Genomic DNA, 25,845 nt, shown 5'->3' with positions numbered 1-25,845 from the left:
GATTTAGATAGAGAGATCTCCCCGAGGGACAATGGAGGGATGACCGGGTGTGTAACAAGAAAACAAAAAGGAAAAACCGTTATGGGGAAGAGACATTGTGTTGGGGGTGGAGGAGGGGGAAGTGGTTGGCTGGTGAGCTTGGGAGGCAAACTGGGCCCCAGGAGCTTGGTCTGTTGGAGAGAGGAGAGGAGGTGAGTGGGATTCTGGTTAGGGTAGGACAGCAGAGTCCTATGTTAGATTTTTTCCCCTCCTGAGCAATGAGAATCTTTCGAAGAGTTTTCAAAAGATACAGGTGGAGGTGCTGGATGTAAGATTTGAATTTTTCAATCTTTTCCGTCACTAGACTAAGATAAACTGGCATGTAAAACTTTGTTGAGTGAATGGTTATAAGAGATGTTTCCAAAATGCTTTAAAATGAGAGGTACTGAGAGCTAAAGGTATTGTCCTACCCTGCTTCTCTCCACTACCGTCAGGGTTGAATGATAATTTAAAAAAAAATAGGTCACTTGAGGCTTAATGCCGCCCAATAAATCCACAGATATTTTGTAGAGGAGTAGAATTTTTTTCTATTCAAGTTAGTGCAAAAAATTCTGGCGTCTTCTGAATCATGAAGAGTTTCCACTTAAGGACTGTAGTAGTGAAAACACAAGGCGCACTTGGACATATGCTATAGAAATGTTGCTGTTTAAGACGGTCTGTGAACCACCAGCTCCTTTCTCTAAACTGAAGCAGGTGTATATATCCTCCTCCCCAACCATCTTGAAAGGAGTAGGTGAAATTCTTGCAGAAGGAAATGGTTCTGTGATTCCAAATAGTCACCACTAACATCTTTCTTGTTTTGTTCCATAGTATTCATCTTTGAAAGCAAGATGGTTGAGAGAACATAATAGAGATAGCTGATCAGTGGTGGTGGTATTGGTGGTGGTGAAAGTGATAGGTTCTTATCTCATAGACTCATAGCTTGGCTTCTGAGGGAAAGATCACATTTTAGGAAGACTTTTGGGGCTTCCACAAGTCCTGAGTTAAGTGCGTGTCCCCTAATTTCCTCTTGTGAATACAAATGGGTTGAGCATTGCACATATTCATCCTTGAAACATTAACATGCAACTGGGATTGTTTTTCAGGTTAGAAGGATCTATGTTCTTTTGTTTCCATGGTCACAGAATCCTATGAGGTTATGCTCCTTTGACTTTTCCATGAGATCCACAGTGTTACTAGCAAGAAAACACTCACCACCCTGAGTACTAATTTTGGTCTACAGGTATTGTCTGGAGGCACTTGAGACCTTAAAAACAGTGTTTCCAAATGTATTTCAACTACCTACGACAGAATTCTTTGGGATGCTTCCTAAAAATACAAATTCCTGTGTCCCACTCCAGACCCAGAAGTTCTGAATCAGAACTTTTGTGAGAAGAGCCCAGGAATCTGAAATTTTATCAAGCACCCTGAAGACTTCCTATGCAAACGAAAGCTTGAAAATTATTGTCTGAAAAAGGTAGAATGTCAGGAATTTCCTTCATTAGTTTGCTAAGTGAATCCTAAACATTGTTAAATCCTTTAAACGTTCTCTATTCTTACAAAATAGTTAGTGTTACCTTACATAGCTTCAAAACTTATTCAGATAGCTTCTTATCCTCCAAAGTTAACTCACAAAGATGGGGATGGGGGTGAGAGGAAGAAAGCTGTTGTTTATTGAGCAGCTGGTATGTTTTGGTGCTTTAAACATCTGTTTTCATCCTCTCCACAACTCTGTAAGTTTGGAATTACTAACTCTTACAGATCAAGTCAGAGAAACTTCAGGGAAGCTTTTAGTTTTAGTTTTAAAAAAAAGTTATTATGGAAAGATTAAATATATAAAAAGGAGTCAGGATAGTATAATGAATTCCCATGTGCCATCAACTGCCTTCAAAACTTAACACATGTTCAATGTTGTTTTGTCTATACTTCCCATCATCCTCTTTCCCCTACCTCCCATATTATTTTTCCCCAAATTATTTTGAAGGAAATTCAAGATATAATTTCATCTCTAATATTTTAGTGTGTTTCTAAAAGAGCCATTAAAAATAACATAACCATAGTACATTTATGAAACCTAAAAAACAATTCTTTAACATCAAAAATTTAGTCAGTGTTCAAATTTCCAATTGTCTCATAAATGTCATTTATTTTCCAGTTTATTTGAATCAGGAACCAAATCACGTCCACACATTCCTACTGATGTGTCTCAAAGGTGATTAAAGCAGCTGTGTCTTATTATTTAGATCTCAGCTTAAATGGTAGCTTCTCAGAACCCTTCCTGGACATACCATTTACTACAGCACTTCACTTTATATTATGCTGTTTTCTTCTTTTTTTTTGAAAATTGAAGTATAGGGGCACCTGGGCGGCTCAGTCAGTTAAGTGACCCACTCTTGGTTTCGGCTCAGGTCATGATCTCAGGGTCCTTGGATAGAGCCCTGTGTGGGCTCTCCCTCTGCTTCTCCCCACCCCCCACCACCATCGCAGGCTCTCTTTCTCATAAGTAAATGAAATCTTTAAAAATTGAAATATAATTAACATACAGTGTTGTATTAGTTTCAGACATACAACATATTGATTCAACGATTCTATAGTCAGTGCTCACCATGATAAGTGTAGTGACTCTCTGCCACCAAACATTATTACAATATTATTGACTATATTCCCTATGCTGTACTTTTCATCTCTGTGACTTATTTATTTTATAGCTGGAAACTTCTTAATCCCTTTTATTTCACCCATCCCCCCAGTCACCTCCCCTCCGGCAACTATCAGTGTGTTCTCTGTATTTAAGAATCTGGTTTTGTGTGTGTGTGTGTGTGTGTGTGTGTGTGTGTGTGTATTACTCTGTTTTGTTCTTGAATGTGCTTATTATTTATCTGAACTATATTATTTGTTGGCTGTCTCTCCCACCAGGATGTAAGTTAGTATAGCCTTCAGTGTTTTATTCACCACTAAAACTGTACATGCCAAATGATGTGATCTCAAATAACAGCAATTCTCTTGTTAAGGTAATTAATGACCTCTACATTGCAAAATCCAAAGGTGGCTTTTGGATTCAACCTTTCAACAACAGTGGACACAGCTGACCATTCTCTTTCTCTCAACTACCATACAACTTCCTTCCTGCTTTTCTCATACCTCGCCAGAGGTTACTTTTCAGACTCTTTCTAGGATCTTCTTCTGCCAGAATTCAAAATATAGTGTTCTCTTAGTTTAGTCCTGGGCCTCCTTCTATGCCAATATCTAAATTCTCTTCCTATGCATTGTACCTTTTTTTGTGGCATTAAATACCACCTTCATTTTGATAACATAACTACCAAGTTTACCTTAGCTTTGAAATGCAGACTTGTATATCCAAGTGTCTGCTTGACGTGTCTATCTGGAGGCTTAAGAGTCACAGCAAACTTAACACGTTGAGAACAGAATTTTCTATTATCTTTCTTCCAATCTTGCTTGGTCATTCCAAGCCCCCACTGCTCAGCTTCCTCTTGTTCTGCTCTTCCCCTAATTTACTTTGGTTCAGTTATATTGGACATGTTTGCCTCTCCCACCCCCTGAATTTTGTTTTATTCACTACTGTATCCCAGGTGCCTAGAACAGTGCCTGGCAGGTACTGTTAGGTACTGGTGGATGCTCAATATATAAAGTTGTTGGCTGAATTGATGAATGACTGGTCCCCGAAACACATGGCTAGGGTATGTGCACCCACTGTTCTCCAAGCTGTGAAGGATCTTCCCCTGACTTTTGTATGGCTTGTTCTTTCTCATTCAGGTCTCAAAGTTCAAAACCACTTCCTCAGCAAGGAAATGCCTCCCCAAAGTTGCCTCCCAGTCTCTTTTGTTACATCCTGTTTTACTTTCATCAATGCATTTATCACTCCCTATTATTTTTGTTTACTAATTATTTAATGTTGCTTTTCTTATCCCACTTCAGTGTAAGGTCCACGAGTACTGGGAATTTGTCTGTATCTTCCATGCCTAAAACAGTGCCTGGCACGTATCAGGCATTCAACCTGCATTTGTTGAACGAATGAACGAGAGGAATCCTGGGCCGTCAGACCTCAAAGATAATGCTCCTGCACTCTTAGAACTGTTTTCTCTGACTGGTTCTTTAGGAGGTAGTTTCTTCTGATATTTTGTAAGTTTTTACTGCCTCCACGTACAAGGAAATATGCAAAGGTTCTGAACTTCTGAATCCAGACAACGTATTAATTCCCTTGCTACCTTTCAGCCGAATCTTAGCAAACAGTGGAACACGAATAATGTGACAGGCTCTATGTTAGGTGCTGAAGACACATAGTTTTATAACAAACAGTAACTTCCCTCAGGGAGGTTATGGAGGTTTCAGAAATACATAACCTAACTACGTTTCTTAGATTTTACGTTGGTTTCAATCTCTCTCACCCCTGCACCTTCGCTCGGAATCTTTCCGAGCCGCAGACCAAACGCAACAAGGTTGCGTCATGTCGGTCCCACCCCCAGCGCCGGGCGCCCCGCTCACGGATCCGCCCCCAGCGGAAGCGTCCTGCCCTTGGCTCCACCCCCAGCCGCTCTAAGCCCCAGGGGCGGGGCTTGCAGCGTCCACTAGTGATCTCCCGAGCGGCGCAGTGGCATTGACGTAACACTCGCGCTCGGACCTTCGCTGCAGCTCTGCGGACGGACTTCTCTTCCCCACGGCTCGAGCTGCTGGCGTTGCGGTGCCGCGGCGCGCGGACCGACTTCCGCAACAGGGTTCCGGCCCTCTGGCGCCTGGCAGCCGCCGGCTCCCTTCACCCGAAGCCATGGCCGCCCCGGGTGGGTCGGAAGCTGCTGGACGCTGCCCCCTTCTCAGCTTCCTTTTGCTTCTGCTGATCGCGGGCCCTGCCCTTGGGTGGCAAGACCCTGGTGAGTGCTGTCGTCATCCGGCCCTTTCAGCTAGCGCTCAGAGGCCTAGCGGGCGACAGTTCCGTTCGCCTCCGCTTGGGCCTTTAGCCCTGATTTCTCATTTCCATCTTCTTCCTTATTCACCTGCACCCTACCTGTCCCTTTTGCTCTTCCCAGACGTCCTACGGGACAAGTGGGGACTGTTAGGGAGTCGGTGGGGCGGGACGATTCTGTATTCTTACGGTCCCCTTTCTCCCTTCCCCGGACTCCCAGAATTTGTCTGCCTTTTTCTTTCTCGGACTACAATCCTCATCCCTAAGAATAGCTGGAAAGCTCGACTCTCACCTGCTCCTCTTGCTTTGTTGTCATGACTGTCTGATGTCATCTTCGCTGCCTGTTGTCATGGCTGCCTGTTGCTATGGCTGACAGTTGCCACAGTACCTGCAGTCTGTGAGTCACCCTTAGTGGACAGGGACGTAAACCCTTCAGGTAGGTTAGCAGAGTCGTGGACTGTACTACTTATCTGAGTAGAACCCATGCTTCTTATTCTGACCACTACAGTGAAGTTCATCTCATTATGTCAGCTTTTCTCGTCGTTTTTCACCGTACACTAGAATTTAAAAAACAATTTATTATTTTTTGTGTGCGATGGTACATAATAAGTGATTTCTGGAGAAAAGATTTTATTACTATCTTATTAGAACTCCCTAAAGAATTTTTATGGGATAAATAACATTCCGTGTAATTAATATATGTATATATACACAAACATACAGGTTTCCATTTATTGATGCATGTTGTTAAATTGGAATGACAGAAAAAATGACTTTTAAATAGTTAAAATATTTTTTGTTTGGAGAATGAAGATGTTAAGGCATGAGAAGTATCAATATTGCATTTGTGACTTGGGTGATAGGAAATGCCCATGTTTCTTAAGCAACAGATTTACTGTAATATCCTATTTTATTCCTAACTGCTGAAATGAGGGAGAAGGTGCTGTTTGCAAATACTTGATTCTGAGTAACTCATTTGGTGTGGATGTTTTATTAGTAATAAAAGCCAGGTTGAATTTAAATGTCCATTTATTTATGTATTCCTAGAAAGTTGTATATAAAGAGGATGCTTTGATCAGATTTGTAATTTAAAAACTGGATTGAAACATTAGTTGAACCATCAATTTTTTAATTTTTTTTGAAGATTTATTTATTCGAGTGTGTGTGTGTGTGTGTGTGTGTGCGCGCGCACGCTAGGGTGAATGCATGTGCAGGGGGAGGAGCGGAGGGAGAGAGAGGGAGAGAATCTCAAGCGGACTCCTGCTGAGCGGGGAGCCCAGCCTGAGGCTCTGTCCCACCACCATGAGATCGTGACCTGAGCGGAAATTAAGAGTCCTCCTATGCTTAACCAACTGAGAGACCCAGGCGACCCGAACCCTCAATTCTTAAGTAAAAAAAAGGAAGTTTACAGATGTAGTCAGGGGAATTAAAAAAAAAGGAACCAAATATAAATAAGTGGTGAACCGCTTCTTGGTAGCTCTTAGTCTATCTACTGCATAAACTCTTGTTTTGGAACAAAAAGCACCAAAATATTTTGCAGAGTAAACACAATTGATTTTTATAAATTCTACCTTATCTTAAATTTACTTTGAGGAACTGTTCTATGAAAGTATTTTATTGGGTTAAGTTTTATCAAGCCTTATAATAAAACAGTAATCACTACTTTTTTTTTTTTTTTTTTTACTTTGGATGTACTTACTTGTCTTTAGCTAACCTAGAACAATAATTTGGAAAAAAATTGTACCAGTTCTGAAGAGATTACCTGACTTTTTAAAATTCTTTATGGAATTATTTTATATTTAAGTCACTTTTCTGGGTGTTGGGAATATAGCAGCGAACAAAACTGAGCATCTTGCCCTCAGAAAGTTTACAGCTATTGAGGAGAAATAGACAATGCACAAGTTGGTAAGTAGCATGTCATATCGTGAAAAGTGGTATAGGCACGGGAAGGAAGACAGGGTATGCAGGCAGAAGCGGGACTTTCAAAATATACATTGGTCAGGGAGGAAGTCACTGTTAAGGTGATATTTGGTCAGAAACCTGAAGGGAGATGAGGGGTAAATGATCTGCTGTGACTTGTATTTTAAAGGCTCATTCTGGGGGTGCCTGGGTGGCACAGCAGTTAAGCGTCTGCCTTCGGCTCAGGGCGTGATCCTGGCGTTCTGGGATCGAGCCCCACATCAGGCTCTTCCGCTATAAGCCTGCTTCCTCTCCCACTCCCCCTGCTTGTGTTCCCTCTCTCGCTGGCTGTCTCTCTCTCTGTCAAATAAATAAATAAAATCTTTAAAAAAAAAAAAATAAAGGCTCATTCTGTCCTGTCTGTGGAGAACAGACTGTAGGAGGTCCGGGGAAGCTGGGAGGCCAGTGAAGAGGCTGCTGGTACAGTGAGTTCCAAGAGTAGGGATGGTGTGCCCAGGGGAGAAGCAGTGGAATTGGTGAGAGTGATTGGATTCTCAGCTGTTCAGAAGGTGGAGCAGACATGATGTTTTGATGCGTTAGATGTAGTGGTGAGGGGAGAGGACAAAGGTGATTAAGGTTTTTGGCCTGAGTGACTAGAAGTGTGGAGTTACCATTACCTGAGATACGGAAGACTGTGGGAGAAGTATGTTTGCTTTTGTTCATCTTAAGTTTGAAACCTGTAAGTGGATTTCGATTGGTGAGTCTGGACTTGCGGGACCTCCCTGTGACCCTTGACTGATGAAACTAGTGGAGGATGGGTATGAGCACTTTTTTCTTAGGCCTCGTCTCACTTTCGGCTGCTGTAACAAAATACCGTGATTGCTTGGCTTAAACAACAAGCATTTATTTCTCATATTCCGGAGGCTGGAAAGTTCAAGATCAGGGTGCTAGCATGTTTGGTGTCTGGTAAGGACCTTCTTCCTTGTTTACAGGTGAGGATCCTCTTCTTGGTTTGTAGATGACTGTCTTGTTGTTATGTCCTCACATGGCAGAGAAAGAGAAGGCTCTGGTCTTTTCCTCTTCTTATAAGTGTCTAATGCTTTCATGGGGGCTTCATCCTCAAGTCCTCATCTAAAACTAATTACTTCCCAAAGTCCTTGCCTCCAAATATACTGAGATTGGGATTAGGGCTTCAACATAGGAATTTTTAAGGCCACAAAACATAGTGATCTTTAGGAGATGGAGGGAAGAAAGATGCTGTAGGGTTATGGTAATGAAACCCAATGTGTATATAGCTCCTTCAACATTCTCAGTAATATTTATTTTACTTGATCATTTATTATGTGTCAAGTACTCTGCAGGACAATTCTAGTAAATCATATCTAAGCTTCACAACCCAATTTAAGGTTGATAAAGCTTCATGACCGTTTTTAAAGTTGATATTATCTTCTTAATTTTACAAGTGAGGAAACTTCTATGCAGATTAATTGACTTGGCCAAAGTCATACAGCAAGTTGGTGATAGGAATTTAGTTCAGTGTTCTTTGCATTATCTCAACCCTGCTACAATAATTTCAAGTTACTGTCATTCCTGTTATTTAGTTTAATAATACCTTATGACTTTAAACCTTTCAATGTTTTTATTGTGACAGTTTTTTACGTATGAGGTGGTAGTTTGGGGTTAATATAGCATATTTTATTTTAATATAGTTCTTTTTTTTTTTTTAAAGATTTTATTTATTTTTTCGACAGAGACAGAGACAGCCAGCGAGAGAGGGAACACAAGCAGGGGGAGTGGGAGAGGAAGAAGCAGGCTCATAGCGGAGGAGCCTGATGTGGGGCTCGATCCCATAACACCGGGATCACGCCCTGAGCCGAAGGCAGACGCTTAACCGCTTTGCCACCCAGGCGCCCCTATTTTAATATAGTTCTTAGAAATTTTAGCCCTTGAGCCCATGTGGAATTAAGTTTTTATATTGCTGTAGGTGTATATTCTTCTAGCTGCATAGTCAGTTATGTTGGTGTCATTTATTAAAGAAGGCACTCTTTTTCTGCGGAATTGAAAAGTCCATTTTATCTTTTAAATTTTTTTTACTTATTTGAGAGACAGCGTGTGTGCACATGCGCTGGAGCAGGGGCAGGGGTAGAGGGAGAGGGAGAGAGAGAATCTCAAGCTGACGCCAGCTGAGCATGGAGCCCCCCTTGGAGCCTGGTGTGGGGCTTGATCCCACCACCCAGAGATCATGACTTAAGCTGAAATTAAGTTGGATGCTCATCTGATTGGGCCACCCACGTGCCCCCAAAAGTCCACTTTATCTTCTATTGGATTCCCACGTATATCTGGACTTATTTCTGGGCTTTCTTCTGTTTTATAGTTCCCTTGCCTGTTTCTTTTCTTTTTTTTTTTTTTAAACTTAAATTCAAGTTAGTTAACATATAGTGTATTATTAGCTTCAGGGGTAAAATTTAGTGATTCATCAGTTGCATATAACATCCAGTGCTCATTATATTAAGTGACCTCCTTAATGCCCATCACCCAATTACTCCATCCCCTCTCCTTTGCCTATTTCTGTTCTAATTCCATGCTATCTTTTTTTTTTTTTAAGATTTTATTTATTTATTTGACAGAGAGAGAGAGAGACAGCCAGCGAGAGAGGGAACACAAGCAGGGGGAGTGGGAGAGGAAGAAGCAGGCTCATAGCAGAGGAGCCTGATGTGGGGCTCGATCCGGGAACGCCAGGATCACGCCCTGAGCCGAAGGCAGACGCTTAACGGCTGCGCCACCCAGGCGCCCCTCCTATTTTCATTTTTAATTGGATATTACAGGTATAGAAAAAACTGTTGACCTTTGGTAACTGATAAAACATTTAGCTGTTTTTTAAAATTTTCTTATTATACCATGGTTGTCTTTTGGGAGGATCTCATGGATTTTGTAGGTCCAGAAACTCAAAATAAAATGTTATTTCTTCTGTTTGTACCAAGTGTGACAAATACTACTGGAGGATTACTCAGAAGCCCTTGTCTGCCTTCTTCTCCTTGTCTACCTCTGTGTAAATACTGGGAAAGCCAAATACTCATTTTAGTAGAATTACTGGATCCTAAATCATTCTAGTCAGTCTACCAGAGGAAAGATATTTTAAATTTTGGTGGAAAGTTGTCAGTCTTTATATATTCCTGTTTTCTTTCAACTGTATTAAGGTTGAAATATGTCAATGGAATTTTAGGCATCATGACAGGCTCTCACTAAATTCTTCAGTATGCCCCACCCCCTTTTTAAAAAGGAACTTTTCCCCCACAAGGTAAAAATAACATGACCCCTGACAAAATTAATCTTAATTTCTTAATATCAACTAATTACCCATTCCATATCCAGATATCACAGTTGTGCCTGAAACGTCTAAAATAGTTGGTCCAAAACCAGACCCAGTCCAGGTCTGTGCATCCCATCAGATTGTATTCTCCCTTAAGGCTTCTTAAATGTAGAACAAACAGTCCTTTTTTTATGCTACGGCTTTGCTGAAGGAATTGGGCCCATTGTCCTTCAGAGTATCCTACCTTCTGGGTTCTGTTTTAGCTTGCTTTTTTTCTTCCCTGTTTTTCTCGGAGACTGGATGTTAAGTCCAAAGGATTGATAAAATTCATGTTAAATACTTTTAGGGGTTACATCATAGTAGATGGTGTAATATCAATTTGTTCTACCATTATTGATACTAAGATTAACTGGTAGATTAAAAGTGGCTTTATAACCCTTGTGAAGTTACATTTTTCCAGAAAGCACTTGAGTAATGTTACTTGGCACCATGCCAATATCCAGTCTCTTAATGATTTTAAAACTAATGAATCCTTGTCTGAATCAGTTTCTTTGGGCATTATAAAATGATGATCTATTTTTCTAATTCTGTCATTTCTTCTGCATTTATTAGCTGTCATTCTTCAATAAAGTTGAGATTTCCATTATCACCTGAGGCTATTTCAGATTACATTTCCTGGTAGAAAGTCAGAATAAAGATTTAATTTTTAATCTTTAATTACCAATTTTCAGAGTAAGGAGGTAGATAGCAGCTTTTAGTGACAAATGAGTTTTTGGCATTCTCTTCGAGTATCATTATGGACTCTGGACTTTCTTTTCTTTTTTTTTTTTTTTTTAAAGATTTTATTTATTTATTCGACAGAGATGGAGACAGCCAGCGAGAGAGGGAACACAAGCAGGGGGAGTGGGAGAGGAAGAAGCAGGCTCACAGCAGAGGAGCCTGATGTGGGGCTCGATCCCATAACCCCGGGATCACGCTTTGAGCTGAAGGCAGACGCTTAACCGCTGTGCCACCCAGGCGCCCCTGGACTTTCATAGATTGAACATAATTTGATCTATTACAGTCTTTATCTTGCTGGTCTTTTTCTTTTGGTGTCTTAAGAAGAATTCTGCATACCAGGATCATAAACATTCTGTTGTGCTTTCTTCCAGTATTTTTAATTTGTTGTATGCTTTATGTTAAGTTTTTAGCCATCATGGATTAATTTCTGTACATGGTGTATGATGATCCATTTTTCTAATCCTCTGCCAATATTATACTGTGTATGCCACTTTAGGTTTAATAATTCATTTTGATATATGTAGTCCAAATTTACTTTCTTTGTTGTTACTGGTTTTCAGCTGTCTTTTTGTTATTGATTTTACATATTATTATATGTTTTACGTTATATTTCTAGTTTTATTGCATTTTGGTGAGAATGTGGCTGATGAATCCCAGCTTAGTTGCATTTATTAAGTTCTTTTTTTGGTAAATAAGTATAAATACGATCTGTATCTGCCAATATGAGGGAATGTCCACGATGTATAATTAAGTGGAAGAACCACTTGAAGAATAATGTGGACTGTATATTTCAGTTTTTAAAGCAATTAACTAACAAAACCCAAAACAACTCCTGTATCTGTGTGGGTAAGCGAGAAAAAGGTACTTATCAGGTCATTAATTTAGGTTATCACAGAAATGTGAAATTTGAGTAAGAGTGGGTTTCACTATTAAAAAAAATCATGAAATATATATAAAGATGAATAAATAAAACATACACGAATAGTTTAAAGAAGAATAAAACGAATATCAATGTAGCCCCATTTAGTTAAGAGAAAACATTAGAACAATTCTACATGTTCCTTTTTAAGCACATTTCCTTTCCTGGAGGTAGCTACTTAGCTGAATTTTGAATGAATAATTTTTTTACTCCAGTTTTTTGACCCATGTATGTGATAAAACACTAAAAGTTTTTGAAAAACTGACTAGCTATTTTCTTAGCACTGTATAAAAAGTTCAGGTTTCCTGAGATTTTTAAGTGCCCCTTCTAGGAAAATCACTGGGGAAAGACAGGAAAATAGGACTCACCATAATTAGGGCATCTGTTGAAGGCTCTAGTGGTCCAGTATCGAACATCTGGCAGAAATATGGTCAGAGGGGCACCTGGGTGGCTCAGTCGTTAAGCGTCTGCCTTTGGCTCAGGGCGTGATCCCAGCGTTCTGGGATCGAGCCCCGCATCGGGCTCCCTCCTCCACTCGGAACCTGCTTCTTCCTCTCCCACTCCCCTTGCTTGTGTTCCCTCTCTTGCTGGCTGTCTCTCTGTCAAATAAATAAATAAAATCTTAAAAAAAAATGGTCAGAAGTAGGTTGCTCTTTATCTTTTTTATAAGGTTACCATAGTCTCTCTGTTGCACTCAAGAATAGGATGAAGCCAGAGTCTGTGGTGTGACATCAGTGTCCTCAGCTGATCCCAGGTAGAAGGACATGGGGGGAAGAGGAGGAACTTCCATCAGCTCAAGGTCAAGACAGAACACATACAGATAAAAACCACAGCCAGGTTCACCTGGACATTCTTTCCTTAGGTTTAAAAAAAGGTGGTACGTAGCAGCAGGGAATTTTGCTGGTAGCCCTTTTGAGCAGTACTCTTGCAGTGTGGACTTGTTACCCTCTGCCTGACCCATGATTGTCATCCTGCTGTCTTCACTTATCATTCTCCTTGGGATTCCCTTTGTCCCTCTGTATGCCATTACTGTTTCTTTAGACCTCTGGTTTTTATGTCTTTCTCTTTGCTTTGTTTTTTTCTCTTGGTGAATATCCTTCATTATCTTACTGAGAATTGATACCTGGGAAGTAAATATTTTGAGACCTTTCAGATGTCTGAAAAATCTACCCTCTTGCTTGAGTGACAATCTAGAATTCTACACCCACTTACTTTTGAAAGTATTTCCTATAACAAGAGTTTTAGTAGGATGACTCTTTCCTATCTTTGACAATGTATTTACTATCTGTTCAACTGTGTTCTTCTCGTTTTAGACAGAATATTGTTGCGGGACGTAAAAGCTCTTACCCTGCACCATGACCGCTATACCACCTCTCGTAGGCTGGATCCGATCCCACAACTGAAATGTGTTGGAGGCACAGCTGGATGTGATTCTTACACCCCAAAAGTCATACAGTGTCAGAACAAAGGTTGGGATGGTTATGATGTACAGGTAATATTCATTATGTTGATGACAGTTGAACTGGAATTTTTATTCAACAGTGTTTATCGGGATATTATTCAGTATTTTTGGGAAAGTCATAGAAAATCTCAAGTTAAATATATAAATATAAATCAGTTATTCATTTTCTGGAAGAACATCCTCCAAAAGAAATGAACTGATTTTAAAGCCTAGAAACATTCACTGTAATTTTCTTCTAAGACATTAGTAAATTTTCGAAACTTTGTACGGGTAGAGGATCTCTGCTGGTTGTCATTTTACTGTCGTTCCTCAAAGAATACCAACCAACCCTTGAGAAATAATGTTAACATGCTCAGGAATCATAGGCTGTTCGGAATATAAAATGGTGTAAACTGTCTGGCAGTTCCTCAAAAGGTTAAGCATAGAGTTACTATAGTTACTACCAGTCATTCCGCTGGTATGGAAGAGAATGAAAAATACATGTCCACACAAAAATTTGTACTTAAGTGGTAGTAGCAGCATTATTCATGATAGCCAAAAAGTAGAAACATCCTAAATGTCCATTATTGATGAATGAATAAACAAAATGTGGTATATCTATACAGTGGAATATTATTCCACCATAAAAAAGAACAAAGAACAGGTAATGCTACAACATGTGTGAAAACATTATGCTAAATTAAAGAAGCCAGTCACATATTGTATGATTGCATTTATATGAAATGTCCAGGATAGGGAAATCCATAGAGACAGATTGGTAATTGCCCAGGGCTGGGAAATTTGGGAGGAAGTGAGTGACTGCTAATGTTTATGAGATTTCTTTTTGGGGTGATGAAAATAGACTAAAATCGATTGTGGTGATGGTTTCATGAACTGTGAATATACTAAAAACTATCGAAATGGGTGAATGTATGATAGGCGAATCATATTTCAATAAAGCTGTTATAAAAAATAAAATAGCATATCTGAAATTTGGGAGAGGAAGATAATTGGCCAAAAAACTTACAGAAACACATAAGAACAAATCAGATCTATTTTTGCTTGTGTCTCTTTAATGCTGTTGAAGAAGCACATTACCTATTTTTCTCAAAATATAGTGAGGGAATTTAAACTCAGACTTTTTTAAAAAAGATTTTATTTTATTTATTTGAGAGAGAGAGGTGGGGGGAGTGGACTTTTTTTTTTTAAGATGGAAATTGTTGAGGCTAGCATGAATTTTTTTTGTATTTTTCTAAGTACCTTTAAAAAAAATATTAAGAAATGGGGCGCCTGGCTGGTTCAGTCGGTGGAACATGCAATTCTTGATTTTGGGGTTGTGAGTTCAGGCCCCATGCTGGGTGTAGAGATTACTTTAAAATTTTTTTTAAAGAGAATTACTTACAGGATTGACCCTGGGAAGTTAGTCCATGGTGTTATAAAATTTGTGCAAAAAGTTTTTCTCAGAAGGTTATATATTATCTCTGATGCTATATGTAGTTACCAGATACTCATATATGATGCTGATTTTTGAGCCTTAACTTAAAAAAAAACCCTCTATTTTTATTTATCTTTATTTATTTTAAATGATTTATTTATTTTAGAGAGAGAAAGAGTGAGCGCACGTGGTCATAGGGGATGGGTGGTAGGTCAGAGAGAGGGAGAGAGAGTCTTAGGTAGATTCTGTGCTGAGTGCAGAGCCTGTGGCGGGGCTCCATCTCATGACCCCGAGATCATGACCTGAGCCGAAACCAACAGCTGGTCGCTTAACTGACTTTGCCACCTCGGTGCCCCCCAAAACCTCTATTTTTAAAGAAAACATCTTGAACAACAGTGGCAAAAAGTTGACATTTAAAAATTTTGCTTAACATTTACAATTGTGGAATATTTAATATGTACGAAAGAATTGCTTACATGTATATGTAAGGAATAAGGAATAGTAATAAAATAAACACTCAGGTATCTAGTACCTAGCTTTGAAGTCCCTAGGTTACCTTCCCTCCAACACAGAAGTACTCATTCTTTTGAATTTTATCATTCCCTGACTTCATTTTGCAGTTTTATGACAGCTAGATAGCCCAAATAGTACATATTAAATGAAAAAAAATATTTTGATTCTAATAGCCTATTTCTATTTTTCTTCACAGTGGGAGTGTAAGACCGATTTAGATATTGCATACAAATTTGGAAAAACTGTGGTGAGCTGTGAGGGCTATGAATCCTCTGAAGACCAGTATGTATTAAGAGGTTCCTGTGGCTTGGAGTATAACTTAGATTATACAGAACTTGGCCTGAAGAAATTGAGAGAGTCTGGAAAAAACCATGGCTTTAACTCTTTCTCCGATTATTATAACAAGCTATACTCCCCAGATTCTAGTGGCATCAGTGGATTGATTACCATCGTAGTACTACTTGCTATTGCTTTTGGAGTTTATAAATTGTTCCTTAGTGATGGTCAAGATTCTCCTCCACCATATTCTGAGTATCCTCCAAATTCCCATCGTTATCAGAGATTCACCAACTCAGCAGGACCCTCTCCCGCAGGCTTTAAGTCTGAATTCACAGGTACGTTTCCCTAATGGCAATAAGTAGGGTAGATGCCAGGTAGAGAATCTTGTGCTGGTTTCTGAAATTGAAAGTGGTGGGATTGGGAAACCAAAGCAGATTTGTCTTCTCGTCTTCTATTTTACTCTTTCAACGTCTTTACCTCTTCTTCTGTGTAAGGGTAATTGTGATTACTATTTTAAGGTGGCATGATTAAATTATAAATCATCTTAACCAGAAAAACTTGATCAGATTTGGTAATAAGCATTTACCTTGAACTCTGTCTCATACCATACACAAAAATGTATTCATTAAATACTATAGGTCTCAGCATAAAAGGTAAAACAGGTTTCCAGAAAACATAGGAAAATATTTGTCATGATCATGTGATAGGCAAAAATTTCTTAGAATATAAAAAGTTCCAGCCATAAAGAAAAGATGAATACATTTGACTTTATTTAAGAATGTTTAGCCGTCAAAAGACAACATTAACAGAGTGGAAAGGCAAGCCACAGACTGGGAGAAAATAGTTGTAAAATGTTATTTCCAACACAGGGTGTGTATCTAGAATATGTGTGTGTGCTGCCCAAGTGAGCCCTAGAATATGTAAAGAACTCTCCCACAAACCTGAGGAAAGACACACAACCCAGTTTTTAAAATGGACAGAGACTCGAACAGCCATTTTATAATAGAAGATATCCAGATGTCCCGTAACAATATCAAAAGGTGCCTAGCATCATTAGTCTTCAGGAAAATGCAAATTAAAACCACACTGAGTTCATTATTAACCACTATATAACCACCATAACTGCTAACATTGAAAAGGGAGAGTACCAAGTAAGGTAAGGATGTAGTCAACTGCAACTTGATGGTAGGAGTTAAATAGAAAGCACTGAAGACTATCACTGCCTCCCCTATGACCCAGGAGTTCCATTCCTCGATAAATACGCAAGAGAAATGATGCATTTGAACGCAAAAAGACACACACAGAATATTTTCATAGTTTTATTCATAATAGTCAAAAACTGGAAATAGCATGTACATAAACATAAGAATGGGACAAATTGTGATTTTTTTCATGCAATGGAATACTATAGATCAGTTTAAAAAAACAAAACCAAAAACTGATAAAATGCAATAATGGGGGTTGACTCTCACAGACACAGTGATGTGTCAGACCCGGAAGAGTACCTAGTGTATGATTACGCTCATACAAAGTTCAGGAATGGGTAAAACTAAAGTATAGTGAGAGAAGTCAGGGTAACGCTTATTTCTGCCGTGGGTGGGTGTCTATTGGGAGTTTTCATGAGGGAGCCTTCTGGGGTGCTGGAAATGTTTTACTGATGTGCGTAGTGGTTACATGCATGGGTACATATGGACAAATTTATTATGTTATTCATGTGAGATTAGCACCCTTTCCTTTATGTATACTATACATTAATTTAAAAAAAACTTCCTCTGAGCAGAAGATACTTTTTGGTCTCTTTAAGATCTGACTTCCCAATCAATAGAAATATCTGGCTGCTGCCTCCACTTGGATTCCTCCATTAGACACTCAAGTACAAGCTCTTACACATGTTCATAATACAAAGAAGGAACTCCCAGTGGGGTCGTCTTCCAGTAGCTGATCCTGAGAGAGCAAATGTGACTTTACAGGAGGGAACTACCCCCTTTTAAAATATATCCCTTTTTTTTCATGTCTGTGGTAAAGGTGCTCCTTAGTTATAAATCAGTATTTTATGAATACACTTTTTAAAAAAATATTTATTTATTTGAGAGAGAGCATGTGGCGGGGTGGAGAGGGACAGAGGGGCAGAGGGAGAGAGAACTTCAAGCAGGGGCACCTGGGTGGCTCAGTCGTTAAGCGGCTGCCTTTGGCTCGGGTCATGATTCCAGGGTCCTGGGATCGAGCCCCGCATCGGGCTCCCTGCTTTGCTGGGAGCCTGCTTCTTCCTCTCCCACTCCCCGTGCTTGTGTTCCCTCTCTCTCTAGCTGTATCTCTCTGTCAAATAAATAAATAAAATCATAAAAAAAAAAAAAAGAACTTCAAGCAGACTCCCTGCCGAGTGGGGAGCTCGATGTGGGGCTTGATCCCACAACCCTGAGATCATGACCTGGGCCGAAATCAAGAGTTGGACACTCAACTAACTGAACCATCCAGGCGCCCCTTACCTTTTTTTTTTTGAAATACACTTTTTGAATACAACTTGCTTATGAGTCGAGGGCTGAGTATTATTAATAAACAGGACAAATGAAATAATTGAAATGCCATGTTATTTTTGGTTTTATTTAAGTAAGGATACCTAATAAGTCATTTTTTATTTCTAGGACCACATGGTGCCGCTCCTGGTTTTGGCAGTGCTTTCACAGGACAGCAAGGATATGACAGTTCAGGACCAGGGTTCTGGACTGGCTTGGGAACTGGAGGAATATTAGGATATTTGTTTGGCAGCAATAGGTAGGCTTTGCATTGATCTCACTTGTCCTTTAATTCTACTTTTCTTTAGAGGCTTCTTTGTTCGGTTTGCAGTTTGACTGGATTTGGTTTTGTTAACGAAGATAAATTATGGTGACTTTACCCTATTAAATCAGGTTCTCTGCTCTATGGGCTTTCATCAGTATTGTGTATGTTGTTTTCTTTCATTGTGTTTCTTCTTCCAGTGTCATCCTTATAGAGATCATGAGATAGGGAAAAAGGCTGTTTACTTAACAGCTGAGAAAATGAGAAGACAGGAAAGAACACGGCATTTGAGGAACAGTTAGCAGTCTGGTTTGGTAGGAGAATGATAGAGAAGCAAGGCTGAAAAGGGCTTGGAGCCAGATTTTGGGGTGTCTTCATATTATTGGTAGTTTGATTTTAGATTTTGTCTGAGTGCGAATTCTGGGAGAAAGAGTCTCTTCTTCCTGTCACTCTGCCCCCCATGGCAGTGACTATACAATATCAGAAATATAAAATAGTATTTATTTCATGTTATACCAGAACACTGCGGAAAAACACTCGATAAAGGTATTTTTTTCCGAGAGTATAGGAATAGGAGGATATTTAAAAGTCACAAGAAAAATGCGTGATACGCTTTTATGTCTTAATAGAGCAGCAACACCCTTTTCAGACTCGTGGTACTACCCGTCTCCTTCGTACTCTAGCACATGGAGTAGCCGTGCTTACTCACCCCTTCGTGGAGCCTCAGGAAGCTATTCGGCGTATTCAAGCTCAGAGACAAGAACCAGAACGGCATCGGGTAAGAGTGAAAACATAGAAGTTCCTATTATGTAGCCGTGAAGTACAGAAATAGTTTTGGAACTTAAGAAAATAGTTATTAACTTTATATTAGCAATCATAATTTTTTTGGCATACCCATCAGAAATATTAATAGCATAATTAACTGAGATTAAAATATAGTTCAGATTCATTCTTTCCTCTTACTTCTAAACATTCTTTAAAAATCAAACAGGGATTTGGTTTAGACTCACTTCTACCACTAACCAGGGTTTTACTTTGAACCTTCCTGAACATCGGTTTCCACATACGTTTACATCTGTGACCTCTAGGCTTCTTTTGAGCTTATCTAAAATGGAATTTTCTAGGTAGATGTTTGAACTTTTAAAATTCAGTAAAACTCAGTAAATAACTCAGTAAATCCATACTGTAAATAATTGTCAAAAATACGGTGGTCATGTTTATTGCTATTGTTAAGAGGAAATTTTATAAAAAGCAAAGATATAAAAAACGAGAAAGTATTTGTTTTTAAACACCCAGCTGATGAGCAGAGGATGGGAGGACATGGGTAATGAAGTAGTGATGGACTGCTGTGGATTGGAGTCGTCCTCCTCAGCAGGGGGTGTCATGGAACAGAGGTTAATTCTTGATATTGATAGAAGACTTGTTTAAATATGTTTTGAAGTGTAAGGGTGAATTTCTCATAGTACTGGTGTGAACATCATTTGACACAATCACTTTGAAAGACTGTTTGGCATTACCGACTAAAATTAAGCATAAACATGTTCAAGACCCAGCAGTTTCACTCGCAGATATATAGCAGCAGAAATGCATACACTTGTACACTGGAAGATAAGTACAAGAACGTTCATGGCATCTTTATTCCTAATAGCCTTCAGCTGGAAAAAAACAAAACAAAACAACCCTGTATCCAGCAGCAGTAAACGAGATGAATACATTGAGTTATGGCCATACAGTGGAATGCTGTGCAACAGGGAGAGAGAATAAACAGCTGGATGCAATAATGTGGGTAGATCTACCAAATATAAAAAGAAAAAAAAAGAAGCCAGACACAAAGGAATATATATAAATATGATTACAACATTCATATTTTATAAATATACATGTTTAAAAATAAGCAAAGCTAACCTATGGTGTTAGGTATAAAGTGTAGTGGTTACTTTTTGGGAGGAAAAGGGGATGTAGTGATTGGGAGGATATATAAAAATATAGCTAGTAGGACATAACATAAGAAAACTCATTCTTAGTGGAGACAAAAATTGTAAAAAAAAAAAAAATATCAACTAGAAATCTTTGGGACTTATATGAAGAAAATCATTAAACATTACCAAATAACCTAAAGGAAAACCTGAAAAAAACTGGACTTTCCAGGTGGGAACACTTGTCGTCTTGTAAACTGTCAGTGCATTTGCCTGTACGTGGGTGGAGCAGGGTGAAGGGGGAGTCGACTACGTGACGTTTACCATTGAAAGCCGGAAACTTGCCCCTACCGTATTTCTGTTGCCGCTCGGGTTGTGACAGGTAGCAGGGCATGGCTGGCTCCATTGGCCTCTCTGCGTTTTGGCTTAGACTTTGAGTATTGCCCATACCACTTTGGCCCCACCATAGAACATGTGTTCTTTGGTTTCCTGACTGTGAGTGATTGGCAAGCAGCATGTCTCTGTCTAGTCAATTTGATGCCTGGGTGACCGGGAGGGCTGTTGTGGGTGGTGAAGCACTGTCTGCACAGCCCCGGTCCCCACTACTTGCCTCCTTCCCTTGTGTCGTTTTATTCATTTGTTAACAATAAATGTGTTCCTGTTGTAGTTTTATAAGCAATGCCAGCTCATTTTTAAAAACCAATGTAGGGGCGCCTGGGTGGCTCAGTCGTTAAGCGTCTCCCTTCGGCTCAGGGCATGATCCCAGCGTTCTGGGATCAAGCCCCACATCAGGCTCCTCCACTAGGAGCCTGCTTCTTCCTCTCCCACTCCCCCTGCTTGCGTTCCCTCTCTCACTGGCTGTCTTTCTCTCCGTCAAATAAGTAAATAAATAACATCTTTAAAAAAATAAAATAAAATTTTACTCTTCTCATTTTAGGATATGGTGGTACCAGAAGACGTTAAGCGAGTAAAAAGTTGAAGTCAAACACTGGATGCAAAATTTCTGAGTTTTCATCACTTAAAAAAAAAAAAGCTACCTGCTAACACCTGGGGAAGGGGAATATATAAAAGTTGTGTGGTTTTTTTGGTCCTATATTGCTTTTTGTGCTCTGTTACTTGAGACTAACAGTTGATTTGTGAGAAAATGCTTCTGTAGAGAATTGTATGTTACTGTAATGTTCAGTTGTGTTTTACAGTTTCTGAAAGTGATGATTACTGCGGAAAGCTGAAAATGTATTAATTTCTAAAACCTATGACATCATTAAGAATGAAGGCTTCGTGACCATTATACACTGGGTACCGAAAACATCAATCTTAACATGGCTTTAGTTGATGAGTCATTACCTTATAAAAACGATAATAATCTATTTGGTATTCGTGTGGTGTTTACTGTTCTTCAAACATTTAAACCAAGCTTTGAATCACCAGTTATACTTATCTGTATGTTCTGATCACTTTTGAGCTCAGGAGCTTTGAATCCTTCGGTGGTGGTGGGGTTCAGTTAAGTGAGAATGACCTTTTTTTGGAAAAGGTGGAAAATAAGTATCTAGAAAGTTGTTGCGAATGATTTGTGTATTGACAGAGGTATTCATTTCTTAAGTAAAATTTAAATGCTTCAGCAAAGGTGTTTTACTAGCAAAAGCATGCATTTCCCTGTGGGCTCTCCAGTGTTGTGTAGCCACCTGTTCCAATCTTACATTAAAATGACAGGAAAAATAAAAACAAGGGGTTTCATTCTTATTCTTTCTACCAGCCTTGACACAAATTGATGTTACTTTTGGACCCTTTTCCTTCAAGGGATTCATGCAGAAGCTCTGTCTCCCTAATTTCCCGTGGTAGTCTTGCCTTAGCTACCAGTCCCTCGGTAATTGCCTTCAAAAAAGTAATTCAGAAATGGCGTGGAAGGAAGCCTCTGCTAAAACATGACTTACAAACAAACAAGAAAGAAATCTCCAAGCCTCTGAACTCTCAAAGATTGCATCATCTGTCTTAGTTAAGCTTTGCAACCTGAGAGTCTCATTTTTGCCTTTTGGGAATCATTTAAAAACAAACCTTTGAATATTAAAATGTAATTTAGGGACTAGTTGAAGGAATATTGTGAACACAACTGCCCTTTCCTCTCATCAGTAAAACTTGGTAGAAATCTTAATTTATGTCACAGAGGAAACAGTTTTTATGTTGCACTAAATCCTTACCCCATTTCTCCTTAGTAAAAGGAGAGGGAATAAAAGAAAATCCAGTTTATTGCCTTTCCCCCCATTTGCTTATAGTGTTTTGGGTTTGAATTTACTTTTTACTACAGGAGTCGATAATCTTGAACTGAGTATGTTTTACTTGAAGAGCAATGTAAAAAAAATTGTTAATTTAAAACTGCCATGGATTGTGCCAGCAATAGTGATCTGCATATAAAATTTGCTGTTCTTTTTTTAATGAAGGGATTTTTTTTTTTAATTGAAGTATAGTTGCCACACAATGTTAACATTAGTTTCAGGTCCGATTTCTATTTTTGGACGCATTATTTCCGGTCATTGGAATTTTAAGAAAATAATGAATGACTGTAGAGTTGACTAAATCGGTGGCTTTAGATTGCTTTCAGGAGCACTAGAGGTGTTCTTTGAGGCTCTTTGAAAGACCGCCTGGAGGGAAGGAAGGGAAAGAAACTGGGTGCATAAGGCTCAAAGATCCTCTGCCCCCAACCTCCACTAGGGTTCTCCTTCTCTATTGTTGTGTGTTTGCATTTTCTTGTTACTTGTAGAAAAGATTCTGAGGTCTCACCTTCAAAATCTAAGACTCAGAATGAAAGACAGTACAACTGGGTCTCATTAGTGTGCTGATGGCCCCTGATAAGGGGATGACACCAAGGGAAAGTAGGTCCTGAAGTGAGCTTGGTGGACCTGGTTGGGTGGGCATGAAAAGGAGAAAGGAAAGGTGAGAGGGGCTTTATAGTTGTACTCACATGAGGGTTCAGCAGAACTTCAGATGTTAGGGTGGGATTGCTGGTAATTGAACCAGTTAGGTGTGTTTCTGTAGTTTCATGAATGCTTCTCTCTGAAGCTCCTTGATCTCTTGGATTCTGATCCCTGTCCTCCAAGGCTAGCTTAAGTTTATCTACTGTTTTTCCATAACACCTTGTACACACTTTTATTATTGAACTTAGTACATTTCGCTGTAACTACTTCTTAAGTGTAGATCTTTCTTACAACTCTGAGCTCTTTAGGGAAGGAGGCCAAATATTACTTCTTCCTGCCCCTTGCAGCTAGGGCGTAGTCCTGTGACTAATTCTGTCAATATTTCTGTCAGATGTGCCCTCTAGGTCTATGGAGACAATGGCACAAAGACCTCAGGACAGTTAAGAGATTATTCCCAGGAGTGATAGAGTAGTCAAAAGATTTAGCGGAGGTATTGGTGAGTGTCTGGTGGTCCTTCCTAGGGAGACACATTAACTGGATGGCTGCTGTGGTATGTGCTGGCTGGGTTGTGTGCTGCCTGGATACCCATGCCTGAAAACCTGCCACTTCTAAGCCTGGTTTTCCAGCCTTCCCTTTGGTTCTTTGAGCTAATTAATACAAATATTAATAAATTCCTTTTTCTGCCCAATTTAGTAGAGTCATTTTCTGTTCTTTGTTACTAAGAACCTTTTATGTATGATGAACTTCCAAAGATTCTTTAATTGTAAGCAACAGATACTGGCTAATTGTAATAAAACATTGTGGTTCACTCCTAACTCCTGTTCCTCCCTGCTAATTTGTTCTCTAAACAGTGGTTCTCAACCTTGAAGGAGCATCCGAATCACTAGAGGGGTTTAAATACAGATTGCTTGGCCCTACCCTCAGAGTTTCTGATTTAGCAGGTATAATGGTCAGTTTTATGTGTCACCTTGGTTAAGTTATAATTATTAAACACTCTTAAAGATATTGCTGTGAAGATATTTCATAGATGTGGTTAATATGTACAATCACTTGATTTTAAGTAAAGGAGATTATCCTTGGGGATCTGGGTGGGCCTGTTCCAGTCAGTTGAAAGGCCTTGGGAGCAGAACTAAGATCTCCTGGAAGAAGGATTCTGCCTGTGGATAGCAGCTTCACTCAAGAAATGGCATTTGCCCTTACTAATGGTTTGCCCTATGGACTTTGGACTTGCTTAACTAGCCCTTAACAATCGTGTAAGCCGGTTCCTTCCAATAAATCTCTCCATATACATCTGCTACTGGTTCTGTTTCTCTGATTGAGCCCTGACTGACACAGATTGTTGTACAGAAGTGATTCTAAAGAAATAGAATTTTAAGGATGAGTTTTTAATACTGGATTTTCTGGGTTTTCTGGATTATTTTTTCTAATCTGATTAAATTGAAAGACACGAATGACTGTTTCCAGCGGTAAAGAGGACACTGGTAGTCCATGGCGTGTTGTGGCAATAGAGGTACACAAAATACCACATTTTGATAGCATATGAATGCAGCAGCCACTGGCCGAAGACTTATGTTAAGGATATAATAGGAAAACATGTTTGTGGCCTTGCAGGCTTCAGTGTAAATGTCAAGAGTCAAGCGGCCGGAATCCCTGGCCTGCCCACCGGCTGGGAACGCCCAACTGTTTTGGGGCAGAACACTGCTGAAACCTGATTGCTTTTAACAATAGCCTGCAGGGTCCCTAGAAACATGTTTAAGAATAGGCCCCACTTGCTAGACGTTACATCACCTGATCCCCTGACCTTCCCCGTGATGTACCACTATCCCATGACCTTCCCCGTGATGGTGATGCACCACTATCCCGTGACCCTCCCCGTGATGCACTACTATTCACTAGAGTGTAATACGGATCACTCCCTTGATCGATCATGATTGTGATTGCTTTTGATTGTTGCCAATAAATACGCGAGGTTGCAGCTCTTCGGGGCGATCACTCGTGGCGATCGTCCCCTGCACCCACGCTCTCTTTCTCAAGCTAACCTGTCTGTGCCTCGTCCTTCTTCCCAATCGACGAATCAAGGGTGCTGTGGCTGTGGCGCTGCGGGCGGTGCCGCGGCATCTGAAAAAGCAAGATTCTGGAGGACCATGCATGATACCGTAGAACATTTTATTTCAGTTTTTATTTAAATTTTATTTAACATACAGTGCAATATTGGTTTCTGGAGTAGAATTCAGTGATTCATTACTTAAACACCCAGGGCTCATCACCACAAGTGCCCTCTTTAACATCCATCAGCCATCTAGCCCATCCCACCACCCAACTCCATCAACCCTCAGTTTGTTCTCTATCTTTAAGAGTCTCTCATGGTTTCCCTCCTTCCTTCTCCCTTCCCACTTCCCATATGTTCATCTGTTTTCTTTCTTAAATTCCACGTGTAACTGAGATCATATGGTATTTGTCTTTCTCTGACTGACATTTCACTTAGCATAATACACTTTAGCTCCATCCACATTGTTGCGAATGGCAAGATTTCCTTTTTTGATGTCTGAGTAATATTCCATTGTGTGTGTGTATATATATATATATATATATACCACATTTAAAAAATTATTTATTTCAGAGAGAAAGCATGAGTTGGGGGAGGAGCAGAGGGAGAGGGACAAGCAGACTCCCCACTGAGCACAGAGCCCAATGTGGGGCTCGATCCCGTGACCCTGAGATTATGACCTGAGC

At 39.7% G+C, this 25,845-nt stretch overlaps 1 protein-coding gene across 1 annotated transcript; it reads left to right on the top strand.

The window, feature by feature from the left end:
* The first annotated feature begins 4,631 nt into the window (after window positions 1–4,631).
* Window positions 4,632–24,406, top strand: SARAF (store-operated calcium entry associated regulatory factor). Its single transcript, XM_045779269.2, has 6 exons — window positions 4,632–4,904; window positions 13,158–13,336; window positions 15,430–15,847; window positions 18,155–18,284; window positions 18,917–19,065; window positions 21,141–24,406. The coding sequence occupies exons 1-6, from the start codon at window positions 4,802–4,804 to the stop codon at window positions 21,164–21,166; spliced, it is 1,005 nt and encodes a 334-aa protein (XP_045635225.1). The 5' UTR covers window positions 4,632–4,801; the 3' UTR covers window positions 21,167–24,406.
* The last annotated feature ends 1,439 nt before the right edge of the window (window positions 24,407–25,845 follow it).

The sequence above is a fragment of the Ursus americanus genome, chromosome 27 (assembly GCF_024610735.1).
Source record: "Ursus americanus isolate L20-20 chromosome 27, mUrsAme1.1.p, whole genome shotgun sequence".
NCBI classification, from domain to species: Eukaryota; Metazoa; Chordata; class Mammalia; order Carnivora; family Ursidae; genus Ursus; species Ursus americanus.
Note: the sequence above shows the minus strand (reverse complement) of the source record. Positions and strands in the feature narration are given on the sequence as shown.

Coding starts and splice junctions, on each gene's coding strand:
- SARAF (XM_045779269.2), top strand. CDS start 4,802: ATGGCCGCCCCGGGTGGGTCGGAAGCTGCTGGACGCTGCCCCCTTCTC. Junction 15,848..18,154: donor CTTTAAGTCTGAATTCACAG/GTACGTTTCCCT, acceptor TTTTATTTCTAG/GACCACATGGTGCCGCTCCT. Junction 18,285..18,916: donor TATTTGTTTGGCAGCAATAG/GTAGGCTTTGCA, acceptor ATGTCTTAATAG/AGCAGCAACACCCTTTTCAG.